Raw genomic sequence first — 14,536 nt, 5'->3', positions numbered from 1 at the left:
GTATAGATCAAACTGAAATTTGCAAAGAGCTGCAGATTCCCTGACACAGAGTAATGAGAAGGGTGCTGTTTTGCAGCTAGCAGTAGCCAGAGTTTCACACAATCTGTATAGCTGACTGCTCCTCCAGGCAATACTATTTCAAATCATACAGAAGTGCCACTTCAGCTTTATTTTATGCAGTAATGGTGATGTCCAGTGCCTAATCAAATTAGGTTAATTAGAAACATCCCAATGGACATGATCTAGGATTTGGCTCCTATTTAAAGGTGATATCCTGACTTTGAATCAGGTTTCAACAGCTTGTTGAACTCAGCACTTGTGTAATTGTTGCCGAACTGCATTTTTTTTTGAGTTGAAGTAGATATTTACAGCAGTCTACATCCTCTTATAGTCTTCCTTTTCGCTTTAGAAATTCCCCAGCCAGCAAATGAGGATAAAACACTACAGAATAACCCAGAGACAAGCAGTCCTAAAATATCTTTCCAGCCACACATGCTAACTGTGACCATCTGCATATGCTTAATATGTATTCAAATAGAAGACGCAGCCTAGTCAACAAAGGAAAACAGCAGTAGGAAGGCTCCAATACTGATTTGTTACAACTGCTTCATGATTGTTTGGTGTTAACTCCAAGGAGTATTCCCCTGAAGTTCCTAAATATGAAAATAGGATGAGGAAGAAAAAAAAAGAAAAGGACACAATTTTAAATGCTGTGATTTAACAGGCAGAATTTTACTCTTTGAGCAGCTGAGAGATATCAAAGGGAGGACCTTTAGTAAGTGTGGTAACCAGGATGACTTCAGATAAAGGCCATTCAATGCCTGATATGTCGAATGTCCCCCATTTTAATTTATAACTTTGTATTCCTGTATATATACAAGTAGCAAGCTGGAAAAAATTACTGTGAAAACTAAGTAAAGCTAATGCAGAAGACATTATCTATAAGATGATAACACAGCTAAGTGTCAGAATGAACATATTGGTGAAAGAGAGGATACAATGTATGACGAAACATTAAAAATGAACATCTTAAAAGGCCTAAACATTTTCTGTCAAGGACATTTTATCTATTACAGACATACAGGTAATGAATAATATGTCCTCCAGAGTTTACAGGCTAAAAATCCAGGTGTGTGGCCTACTGGTGGCCCTGTGTGACTGAGAAAAAACACTCGCTAGGTGCTTTCTTCCTGCCCATGAAGAGAGAAATCGCTGCAGGCTGTGGTATCTTGCTGTTTCTCAAATGATCAGAAACAAAACTTCTACTTGGTCTTTGCACTTACAGTAGAAATTCTATTCCTTTTGTAGTCCAGCTAAAGACAGGCTTTAATTCCTGATTTCTTGCACCAAAATGAGGCTATTTCAACTTCATTTGAATAAAGACAGAAACACTGATACAAACTGTGGCAAAGTGCAAAACTGGTGATCTTAGCACACTGTCTACAAACGTCATACAGATATTGAATATGTAGATACTTGGAACTATAAAATAAGATTTTACCAAAGCTTAATCTGGTTAAGATTTTGCCTAATGAAAGACATAATTTAGATTTGTTCTGGGATATGCTATGTAATGCCCCAGATCTCAAAGAGCAGAAAGATAAGCAAAGCAAAAGATGAGAAAGCACTGATGAAGTAGCTAGATGATTTTTATAGAGAATGGGAAGAATGCCAGTGCTTAATCAAAGCTTGAAGTCATCGATTGTTTAATGATCAGTGAAAATAAAAGTATTTTTAGCATTAAAAGTGATAAAATTAACCTGAAGGCAGGCATAGTTTCATCAGAAAGAGTGAGATAATAATCAGTTATGCATTAACATTCAACAGCTGTTTTGAGTCTATATTTGGATATAGCAAGCATCAGTGCCTTCTGACATTGGAGTACAATTAAGAACAATTTCCTATCTCTTTTAAAGATGGATGTGAAAGGGTGCCTGCTAAAATTAAGCATTTTCAAATAATCAGACTTAGAAACTAGTGATCCAAGGGAATGGGCTATGTAAGTAATTTCCTGTTATTTAAGAGGATTTATAAATTTATAAAAATTCCAAGGAAGTGAAGGAATGTCAATGCAAATCAAATAGTTATCATTAAGAAGGTTGGACAATGACCCATAAAACAGCCTGTGACTGATTTGCAGTAAAATAATGGGATTGTTAATTTGGAACAAATCATCAACAAAAACCTGGAGGCTGAAAATTACATATTTTTCAGCATCTTTTCATGAAGATCATATCTTTTAAAGGGGTTTTGTTATGCTTTTCTTGTTGTTCAGAATTAAACCTCTGAGTGACAAAAAGAATTTTATTGCTATATTCTCCAAGGTATTTAACATATTATCAGGTAAAATTACCACAATTGCACTATATAAAAGAAATAAGCAAGACCTGTCAACAGGCATGAAATAAAACCACTTCTATACACTCTCAGTTCAATACTAGAAAAAAACCCAAACCAAAAACAACACTCCCCCCCCCCCCCCAAACACCCCAAAACAACCCAACAACCAAAACCCGACATGAACCTAGTATGATTCTTTACTATATATTAATGGATTTAGTAAGTAAAGTCAGGAGGAATTCTTGACCATGCTTCTTTACAGTGAGAATCCCTAGTACAGAGGAAGGAGAATGTGTAAACATTTGAGGGTCTCCAAAGCACAGACAAATAATTGATCCAAGAACCTAAAGAAACCCTGATGATGAAAATTTGAGGAAAAAGGGTCTATACATCTCATCAGTGAGGAACAGAAGTGGGTTTGATCAATGTGTAGGTTTTAAAGAAATGTAAAAGGAGATATGAAAAGACATGATAGTTGCAGGCTTGTTGATCTTGACGGAAACTAATAAATTTGTAGAGTCAGAACATCACTTACTAAGTTCAGCTTAGTAGTTTTCCTTCTATTAAACACTTGATAGACTGAAGAAAGTGGTTTATGCACTACTGTTGTTAACCTTTATAACAAAGTTAAATTTCTTTTGAAATTTCTTTTGCAAAAACAAATCTCAAAAGTCTTTACTTTCTGTGAAAGTGGGACCTTAGAGGAGGTGGTCACAGTGGTTTACTGTATTTTTATGGATCTATAAAAGCTAAATTAAGGCTGAGGCACGCATTTAAGTGTTTTTGTCATGTGTAACCACTTTCAGAAAGCGGAATCTTTTTGCCAGCTGAGCCTTCCTGCTAGAAATGGTTTCAGTGACAGTGAACATTGTTGTATTATTACATATCAAGCTCCATTTCTATTCTGAAGACTCAAGGATGACTGAAGGAAGCAGTGCGATGGACAATATCTGCTTTATTTCTTCGTTATTGTGTATTTGATAATTTGTATTCTTAAAAAGTATGTGCTGAGCAGCAGCAAGAGGGAGGCTGCTACTTGTCTTGTCCAAGGTGCTGTGCTTTGGATCTCCATGCATAGAACTGGTTGGACTCAATGATCTTAAAGGTCTTTTCCAGCCTGAACAATTCTATGATTTTATGAGAGGTTTTCTGGCTGGTGAAGGGAGATTGCACTTTACCTGAGGGCAGCTGAACATGCTCTAAGAAGCTTTGGAAGTACAGGGTAAGTCTGAGATGTCCAGGAAATCAGTAGCCTTGGAAGCTGCCTAGGAATGCAAGGAACAGGCACAGAGACAGGCCAGCAGAATCACAGAAAGATGCTTTTCCTAAGGGCCTAGAAGGGATAGTGCAGAGTTCACTGCCAGTAGTCATTGAAAAGGTGGCTGGCTAAAGAGCGAGGATGAAAGAAAGCACTACCTCTTTCCATTCAACATTTCTTATAGTACTGGATTAGAAGGAATTAATTTACAATGCTCTTATTACTTCCATTTCTCTTACTCTGGTTGTTCTTTATTATAAAAAAAAAAATCTTTATGTTTTAATAAAATCTGACTTTTGAGGATCACCGTTTTTTGGTGCACTTCCTTCAGACAAAAGGCATGGGCAGAGCTCTTCCATCTCTGGAGACTCCAGACTTTGTCAAAAGGAAATCTCACACAACAGACACGGTCCAAATGCTCTGTTTGGAATCTGTCAGCAAGACTGTGCTCTGGACAGATCTGTTTTTATCTATATGTCTGCCAAGTGGGAAGGCATCAATCCTTACTCAGAAATTTCTGTTGACGTAACTTCAAAAGGCTTAGAAGGAAACAACTGAGAGGGAAAATTGCAAATATTGCCTCCTTAGTACAGGGTGGGACTTTGTCATTATCCAATGACCACCACTGTGGATCTCCCTCAAAGGATCTGCTAATATTTTTCCAAAAGCTGCAGCTGTTTCAAGTTTCTGCTTAGCCCAGATTTAGCCCGGGACAGTTTTGTGTTTACTGAAGCTGCATTTTGCATGAATTTTTAAGATAACTGACTAGAAACTCTGGAATTACAGTAAAACCAGTCCAGCAATTCAATGTGAGCAATATTTTCTCTTTAGGGCTTACTCCTATATTGTGATATCATCGAATCAACATTTCTAAAGGAACAGATACCAAGCAGAAAAGTTGATGCTATGGATAATTTTCAGAAGTGTTTTGCCATTTTAAAATTGTGTCAGCCAAGAGTAGACAACAGCAGTTACAACACATCAAAAAATATCGATATGGCAGAAGTCAAAGACTGGAAGGCAATCCGTGTGGATCTGATCATAGCCCCTTTTGAGCAATATGCATATGCTCTGTTAGGCTGGACAGGCTCCAGGGTAAGTAACCACAGCAGTCCATGTTTCCTTAGCATTCCTAACCTAGTTTTGTTATTGCAGGACCATGCAGAGTTCATGGAGTTTTAAAAAAATGTTCCTTCTCTCTACATGTCACATTTCATGCTGTCATCAGCGTGTGATCATAGATTGGAACTGATGAAGTCCTCACTGACATCTATGGATATGTTTCTAGAGGAGTTAACATCTATTTTCCTCACATCTTAGTGTTTCTGTTCATGAGCTGAAGAGCTTGATTTTCAGTCACTTGCGTTGTCTTTTTACATCATGCTAGCGCTAACAGGCAATTTAAATGGTTACTGAGTGGAGAAATTATTTGGAGAGTGTCACAGATTTTTACAGGAAATTAAATATTTGAGGAAGACATGTTCGGAATCGGAACCTAATTTGTTTAGTAGGGAATTGAAAACCATTTGACCTCTTTCTTTTGGGATTAGATAAAATGCTTTGTTTCACTAGTATATTAATTGTTTTTAACCTGAAAAAATGGCACATTTTAAAATCTGTGCATTATTTTTGTTATAAACTATGTTTTAATTGATATTTGAAGAAGTTAAGAAAACTTGATACTTTCACGATAGACACATAATCAATGGGTATAATATAAAATAATACAGTATTTGTTTAAAAAAATTTCTATCTAAATGCAAACGCTGAAATCAAATGATTAATCTCTCCCTGGGCAGAATTAGTTTTTAATCTGTTCTACATGCTTGTCTTCTGATGCTCATTTTCTTAGGGAGTGACTATATGGTAGGAGAGCTCCTTAACCTGCTCTGAATGATCTTTTTGCTGTGCTAGAAGTAGTACAGATGCATTGCCACTCTGTTCAACTCAGGTTAATTGGAAACGGGATGTTTTAGACCAGGAGAAATGTTGCAATTGATGTATTATCCTGCTAAGCTGATGAGTTACTTCAGTCAATTGTCTTTTTTGAGTTAATAAAATGTATTTATTTGGACCTTAGATTAAGTTCTGCAGACTCTTTGGTCCTTCTTATCCTGAAAGTGTTTGGCTACTTGAAAGTTCTTCTCTCAAATCTGTTGTGGGGTGTTCACACTGTAAGAGCCCATCACTGGCTTACTTTCTCATGCAGTGCCCAACTATTCCCTGACTAATCAACTGAAATGATGGACCATTGACTTTCAAGGCATTATTCTTTCAGATGATCCACTTTTTCACACTATAGTTGTTTAATTTGTAGGTATTAGTTTATTATTTGATTTGGTGTTGGAACTCAAAAACAGTAACAATTTTGATTTGTCAGAATTTTTGATATCTGCAATATTTTTACAGCAATTTGGACGTGATTTGCGGAGGTATGCTACTCATGAAAAGAAGATGATATTGGATAACCATGCCTTATATGACAGGAAAAAGGTACTGTTTATTCTCATAAATAAAGCTATTGTGATTTTATTTCTGAGTCTGCTTTTTGAGGTTGTTACTGGTATTTGAGTATATAGCATAGTTTAGCTTGATTCTCTACCACATAGTAAAACAGTCCCACCTTCAGAAGATGTAATTTTACTGACAGAGCCTGATTAAACCTGGACAAACCTTTTTTGGCATTGCTGAGGTAATTTCTGAAATTTAGCAAGAAACATACATTAGACAAAAGTGTTTTGGAGGCAACTGTGCAACCTTCACAAAACTGAGAACAACTCATCTGCAAGTATTTCAAAAAAGTATTTTACTGTCCTGATTCAGAATGAAAGGTCATCTCTTTGTCCCAGGCACAATTTTAACAGACATTGTACTGATATTTCAAATTAAAAATAGATTTTGAGTGGTGCAGGCACAGCCAGAAGGTCTAAGGAAGATTTTCCTAGGATATGATAACTAAGTGGACCTCAGGAATCATCCTGCTTTTAAAGCCCTGCAAGTAGAAATCTGTGTGGAGTTCTGTTTTGTCAGGCTTCCCAGTCTTGGTAATAATTGATAGTTTTTCTGGCCTAAATGTTCTTGGGTGCAGTTATACTGATCTCTGCATTTATCCGGATTAATGTCTGTATTTGTATTAGGTCATTTTAATAATAAGCAAAAATCAATATTGAAGATGTTTATTGATGTTATTAAACGGGAAAGTAAAAGTACCATGTCAAGATTTTACATTGATCTTTTCTACATATTCCGTATAGAATGGAGACTGCTTTTAACATTTCTATTTACATGGAGCATTGTCTCATTGTTTGTGAGGCGCAGAAGTGCTCTAAACCCTCACTCAATTTCAGCTGTCTCTGTGCTTGTCAGGTTCAGCTGGCACGGCATCCTCAGTTCACATAGAAACCTGGGGAAATGATCAGACTAATGATCCATTTAGTCAAATATCCTGTCTCCAACAATTGTCAATAATAGATGATTCAGAAGAAAATATAAAATCGCATAATGGATAAGTATGCTATCAAATGTCCAAAGGGGGTAGTTTCTTCATGAACACAGGGACAGTGTCAGTGTCTGTCTTCTATAGGTTGGAAGAATTCAAAACATAAACTCTGTGGCTTAATATAATATAGCAAATATTACTATCTGCAAGTTAATATGTGCTCTGTTAAATAGCTTTTAGGGTGCAACAGATAACTGCACTAGGGAAATACAAACAAATTAAGAAATGCCAGTGTTATTTTTTGTGTGCAGCAAAACTTGCCTGCCTGGTGTACAAGTATATATGTCATTATATCTGCTGCTTTTACCCAGAACCCTAAGGCATTCAGTAATGCAAAAAAGACACTGTTTGTTCATGAGCAGCATCAATCAGTATTACTTTTTCTTTATTGCTTTTAGGCTTTGTATTTGGCATATCATTCAAATCGTTCTGGGAAAGAAAATGCATATTTCACTGCATTAGCCAGGATGTTTCAGAGATAAATGATGGGTTTATTTTCACAATGCCCTCTGTGAAAAAGTTGCTCTTGTCTTCCCAAATTTTCAAGTAAAGAACTGAGGCAGAGAAAGACTTAAGGCCCAGAAAGCCACAGATTTGAAGGGCTCCCCTGTTTGCAGATGCTGGCCTGAACTTTTCTCCTGTTGACTGTCTGCCTCAGGACTTTGAAAAATACATAGAAATAGGTATAGCCACAACATGTTTTCCACACCATCAGCTGTAGCTGTAACTGAATCTCCAGACCTTCTACATGTCTGAACCTCAATTTATGTTTCCTCACTGCACTGCCCCAAACTGAAGAAACATAATTCGTGGAGATTAAGAAGCAAGACTTACAAAATATTCCTTATTTCTTATTATACTGCAGGAATTCTATGACAAGGACAAGGAAAAAAAAATCCAAAAATCCAGGGAAAGTTTCAACTGTCTTGATCATAAATTCTTTAATTTAGAATTTCCACATATCAAATGAAGTACATGAATAGATCGACCGTCCCTTTTGGTGGGGAGCGAACTGTGCTTTCAAATCTCTGTTTGTTATCATCCTCTCCAATAACATCAGTCTCCCTTTTCTCATTTAATCCCAGACATAGCCAGTTCACTTCCAAATTTTATTTTCTGCCACAAACCACAGAATTTAAAACAAGATTTCGTGTTAATCTGTTGATGCAGTGTATTACTGTTGTTGTCTCTGCTGCAATCTCAGAAATTGCTAAATTATATTAACTGAAATTTTCCACAAAGAAAGAAAATTCTAAGTCAGATATGCAATGTGAAAAATTTCAGACCAGGCAGCACTGAAGTTATAATCTGTTTAAACAAGGCTCTTTTATCAAGTAGTGTCATTCTAATAAGAATCAGGAGACACACCCTTCCCTAAGGGTTCCACTATTTATAATCTGATGTGTTAAAATAATTTTTATTTTTAATTTTGCAATTTTGTATTAAGTTATTCCTTTCTTAAGAATCCTTCTACACTGCCACCCAGTATGTAATGAAATCAAGGATGTACATAGTAAAACAATGGTGTCTGTAGCTGTGAAACTTGAGACGATGACCCGTAGTGGAAGAGCAGATTGCAGTAAGTTGTGTGGCTGCCAAGCTTCATTAATTTTTAGAGTCATCAGGTTAGTCAGTTTCAAATCGGTGATAAAAATAATTATTAACTTTAGTGCTGTTTAAGGGAACATATACTCAAATGGTGGATTGGTAAGGCTTTTTTTTTTGTTTTTTAAATCTTAATTAGAAGGCTAGAGAATCTTCTTTACTGTAATTTTAGGTCATTTAAAAAACATTTGACTAGCACTGATGTTTTATCTATTAAATTTAGATTGGAACATTGAGCACATGTATTTCATAAGGACATTTTTCTTTGTGGTAGGAAACCTTCCTTTCTCAAAGGAAAGCTTTCTCAAAGCTAAAAAACAATCAGGAAGCAGATATCCCTTGTGCATGCTGCTCAAGATCCCTCAGCACAACCTTAATTAAGTTTAATTAGGTACCACAGGTAAAAAAATGAATCGCATCTTTCCTGTATTTCTCTCCTTGTTTGTTGAAGAGAGATTGCCTGATGTCACTGGCTCTGTCCAGGCAGACAGGCTTTCATGCACAACTCTGTAACAGTCACTGGGTTATAATTCAGGAGCTGGGCCAAATCCCTTCTACTTCATTCTTTTATTACTCTGTGTGTGTGTGTACAGCAAAAGGCATAGAAAGGTCATGGAGAACCAGACTAATTCTTGATCTTGATGAAGACCAAATCCTTTCTTTGAAAACACTTTATCATTATTTAAATTTTTGCAAGCTGGTCTATAAAGTTATTTGAAATTTTGCAAGCTGGTCTATAAAGAAGTTAATAAACCAAGTGATAACATATATACTTTGATATTTTTTTTTTCTGTTGGAACATAACAGTGTCTGTAAGAAAATGTCTTTCATTATAACAGTAAACAATTTCCTGATTTGCTCTACATTTCAGTATACAATTTGGTATACTTTATTCTTCCATATTAATATTTATCACCCCTTCGCCACTGAAGCTTTCACTGTGGCCCACTGCCTGAAATGTGATGTATGGAAGAGAATCCCCGGTTCCAGCATTCAAGAAGCTGCATCAGGAAAAAGTCCTGGTTACTTTCATGTATTTCCAAAGGAATTCTGACAGGAATAGGGAGCATTAACACAGCAGTTAGGAATCAATTACATAGCTTTGCAGAGGGGAACAAAAGAAACAGATATTTCCTTTAGGGGCTCGTTACAAAGTTACACTGTGAAATTATTCCTCAGCTTTGATTTTTTTTAAATATATATTTTTTCCTAGCATGAATCTTTTTGATATATTTGTGGGTTTTGGAAGACACTGTGCAACTATCAAACTAATGATTTTTTTTTTTTTTTGGTTCTGTAATAAAAAGGGCATTTTGTAGATCTTCCTTTGGTAGGAAAATTGTGACAACAAAAATTTGAACTTACTATCAATTATCTGTCAGCCTCTTTTTCATATAAAGATGAGTGGATGTCCAAACCTGTGCCTCTTTAGAACTGTGTTCTAAAGCTATGGAAATCAGCACTTGTATATATCAACTTGAAATATGAAATTTCTGATTTACAGCAGCTGGAGATCAAACCTTACAATGATTCCCAGCCTTATGGAATGAAAGACTTTGTTTATCAGCCATCAGGAAGAAAGAAAAATTGTATATTCCGCATGTCTTGTAATATTATTATTGCTGTTGCACTGGTTACAAATGACATGACACATTTATGAACTGGGCCAATAAAACTGTCACTGCAAAACTTTCCTGATTCATGAATGAGCAATATTCTGTCTCAGTAAAATAGAAGTGCTTATGAAAAAAACAGGATTTTTTTTTCCTGTTTGAACCATAAGTCAGGTCAAGTGAACAATAGGCTCTTTAGAAAAACTAAGGTCATTAAGCTGGAAACCTTGGCATTTCTGGTTGTTTTGACACCCCTCTGTGATGGTTTAGGGTTCTAAAGGGTTTATCTCTTAACCCACTATAAAGAATTTTTGGTTACGACATGCATTGTGCTCTTAATCAGGAGCTAATAAGAGTGTATGCTCGGACCTCTATTTTTATGTATTTATGTAATGTGGTTATCAGTTCACTGTCTGAACTGCAGTTTTTTGTGTGCATGTATATATAGTTTGCCACATACTGAGATTTGAAATGCGCTTTCTTTGCAGTGATTAAAATTTTGTGATGTACTGGGGCAGTCTTTAGCAAGTTTTGACAATATCCTGACATATTTTTAACTAACTGAAATGGAGAGAGAGATAGTGGATCTAACTAAAGAAGAAACAGTTCTAAACCCTGTTTTAAATACCTGTCTTTAAGCTGAATAAATATCATCTGCTTGCATGAGAATGTAATAAATTTGTGATTTACTTTCACTTTAATGTTCTATTATTTTTAAAATGGCTGGCAAACCACAGGCTTTCTGTTCTTAAAGGAGTAGCTGTTCTTGAAGTATGAGTGCTTGTCCCCTTTTAGAGTGCCAACAGCTTGGAATAAGATTCATGAACTTCAAAGGTTGCTGGTTGCTCTTTTTCCAAACTCTGGTGCTGTTAGTCAGAGTAGAGCATCCTTGTCATGCAGAAGGTCACTGCAGTGTTTGAAGCTGGACTCTATGATATTGGATTTTTGAACTCTTCACCAAGAGGGTGGGACTGAATGTGGAATTACTCTTCTCCGAAGAAATGGCTCTAGGACTTAATTGTGTGCTTTTCTTCAGTAAGAACATTACTTCAGGAAAAACTTTTCTTGTTCTCCAGAATATGAAATGCTACAATCCAGTCAGCTTATGAATTTAGCATCATCTTTAACTTTGAAGTCTGAGCCACCATAAATATAAAATCTGTCTGTACTCTTTGTGCCTTTACTTTGTCTCTATGATTAATCTCATCCAAGTCTCTATTTCTTCTTAATTTGACATAGTTTCATTCAGTTTCATAGACTCCAGTATTTTTTAGACTCCAATGTTGCTACCTGCTTTGTCTTGGGTACTATTAATACCACTTCAAAATCCAGGGAATGACTGTAAAAAGGGTGGCTACAACTTAGTGGTGTAAAATGGTAGTTTGAGAAGTTACTTTCCTTATCCTGATCTCAAAAGGATCCAACAGGCTCTTGTGAGCTACCTAGAGAGCTGCTGTAGCCGTGGAAGATGATAAGCTCTGTCTTTCTGCTGAAATTAACATTAACCAGTGTTAATATAGCTTGATTCCAGTCTTGAAAACACTAAAATCAAACTCAAATTCCAAAAATTCCATCATCAAGAAAAGCTGTGTTTTTAATTAAAGATTATTTTGATTTAACTTCTGTTATTACCACATTTGCTGGTAGCTGCTCTTTGGCATTGCTGCAAAACTTTTCGTTTCTTCTTACTCTTAAAATTCCACAGGAACGTAAGTATGTTGGAATCCTTCTTTTTCTGTTTTCCTTTTTCATCCTGACTCTGTGTTTCTGGATGTTACTGAGGTTGCAGCTTGCAATTCATAAATGCTATGCTGTTGTGACCCCAGTCTTCCTTATGGCTCATCCCTTTGAAGATCCAATTCAGATACACAATCCTTGTTATATACAACTGTAGATCTGCTGTGTTTTGGCTGGTTAAAGCTCTTTCTGCTCCTTCTGGTTCTCTGTGCATTGTTACTGAAAATAAAAAGTCCTTTTTCAGTTTCCAAAAGACCTGACATACTTGGTTGCTAAGACACTATACCTGTCACTGGTATCTGAATTGTTTACAGTGTTGATTGTGAAAACAGTTGTCCCACAAACTTCCATTTCCATAGCCTACATAACCATTAGTATTTAAAGGAAATGTTGAATGAGCAGGCTGAAAATCATGTGAAGTTTTATCAGTTAGATTCTTCAGGGCTGTGCATTTTCCAGGCTCTGAACTTGGAGAGATGTCTTAAGTGCACAGCCAAGTCATTCTGAAATTTATGTGTAAAATTTTGCTCATACTATTGATGTTTTGGCTCAACAGGGAAAACAATCAAGAATATAACTGTTAACATGTTTGGAAGGCATTCATATGCAGACTGGAAATCATCTACTCTATTTGTGCCTTTTCTTACTCTGCAGTAGGTCTGTTATTGCCTAGTACGTATGCCTTTTCTTGTATGACTTACAAAAAGTCATCGTGTCAAGCTGGTAGACTGACGTTGAGTACAGTTAGCCAAAGGGTAGTGTACTGGTACACACAGGTGACATCAGAGGGCATATTCAAACAGATTTCAGGGTTTCATGCTCTCTGAACATTTTCTGAACCCTCTTTTAATCCTGATTTGGCTTGCAAAAAGGCAACATGAGAAGGAATTTTGACATTTGTCATGAAGTGACAATTGTGCGAGCTGAAGAGAGTGTTCACTTTATTGTAATATGGCCTGAGGAAGGAGGATGGTCCAGAGGTTTGACTTTCAGCTTGCAACTTAAGTTGCACTTTAGCACATTTTTATCTGTAGTTTTAAGTAGGTCATTTAACTTTCCTTGGTCTCACTTCCCAGCAATAAAACTTAATTCCCACAATAAAAAGGTGCAGTAAGTATAAGTAGCTAACCACCGTAGCAAAACCTAGTTTGGTTTAATGAAAGACTTTCATTATCCAGTGTTTTGCCTTTCCCTATAACTAGAAGGAATAAATCTTTAATGAAGTATTTTGATCATTCAAAATTTGTTTGTTCTTTCAATCAGAGGGAAACTCAAATGTTGATACTTTCTGCAAAGAGAAATACTTTTTTTAATCTCAGCTTTGGAAACAATCCATAGATCAGGCTGTTCCAAACCTCCAAAGCTCAGGCAGCTCTTGGTGCTGCAAGCTCTGAGGCTCTTGGCTGGCTTCTTCAGGATCATGGAGCCAACAATTTCTGGGGACCTTGGCTCTGATGTAATTAAAAGGACTTATTTGAACTCAGGCTCCCAGTAGCCTGTCAAGCAAGTTGTTGAGAAGATGGGCAAGCTGGCAGGAGCTCAAATAGGCTTAGATTTTTAAAAGTGCCTGGTAAAATAAATTGTATTGGATTACTCTTTTCAGGGCAATATTTTGATAATTATAAATTTTTCATGAAACATCCAGATTCAGTTAAGTAGGAAAATGCCAAAAAAACAAAATTCATTACTGTTTTGGTGAATAGATCTGTTCACAAGGCAGTGGGATATTATGTTTGTGTGACTATACATGTTCTAAGTAGAAATATCATTCCCTAGAACCCTGGGAAGTTACCTTCCAGTGATTCTCAGCCAACAGAACCCATGTATGATGGAATCATTTTTCTCTGTAGAGCTGGATCTGAGGATGCCCCAAACTTAAGTACAAAAGATGCTTCTGAAGGATCTATTGTGCTATGCAAAGCCTAGCCCTACCACTTACACCATGGATAAATCTGAATTTTTTAAAATGCAGGATTTATCAACCTTTTTTACTATTATTTCCTAGCTAAACTCCCTTATCTGAATTAAAAGTAGCGCCATTACCAAATACTTCAGAACCCAGATTGTCAGATAATGAAACTTCTTTTTGGTTTTTACATTTTGGTAACTCTTTGGAAACAGTTCCTTGTAGCCACAGTAAGGAAGGATATTTAAAACTTTCTTGCTGTACTTCACACAGTTTCAGCTGTAGTGGGATTCTGTATTGCACTTTCTTGTCATTCAAGGTATATTCATTATTCTTGATGCCATTTGCTGTTCAGCAGTTGCTCAGAGCCAAAGAGCCTGGCATAAGCCTGTTGTATTCATCTGTAATCACTTCTATTTCACAGGAGATGACTCTGCATAAAAAAAGAACTGGTTTCAACTGCTCTGTGCCAGAAAGTCTGAATGGTAGATTCCCTCAAAATGTTATCTTTTAAGCATGTGAGTGGGCATGTGGGAGTTAAGCTGAATGAGCGGTGGGATCGGCTAGATGCATTAAGC

General features: G+C 36.4%; 1 protein-coding gene across 2 annotated transcripts in view; it reads left to right on the top strand.

The window, feature by feature from the left end:
• The window catches only part of DNTT (DNA nucleotidylexotransferase), a 92,336-nt gene that overhangs the window by 61,571 nt on the left and 16,229 nt on the right, over positions 1-14,536 (top strand). For both annotated transcript variants that reach the window (XM_061459094.1, XM_061459093.1), the window contains 2 exons: positions 4,430-4,693; positions 6,008-6,091. In XM_061459094.1, the coding sequence (XP_061315078.1) occupies positions 4,430-4,693; positions 6,008-6,091 (348 nt within the window). The remainder of the gene's footprint in view (positions 1-4,429; positions 4,694-6,007; positions 6,092-14,536) is intronic.

This window comes from Pezoporus flaviventris, unplaced genomic scaffold (genome assembly GCF_033815535.1).
Source record: "Pezoporus flaviventris isolate CSIRO_AGI_PZ_B2104156 unplaced genomic scaffold, CSIRO_AGI_Pfla_v1 ptg000029l, whole genome shotgun sequence".
NCBI lineage: Eukaryota > Metazoa > Chordata > Aves > Psittaciformes > Psittacidae > Pezoporus > Pezoporus flaviventris.
The sequence above is the reverse complement of the archived record's forward strand: the minus strand, read 5'-3'. Positions and strand labels throughout refer to the sequence as shown.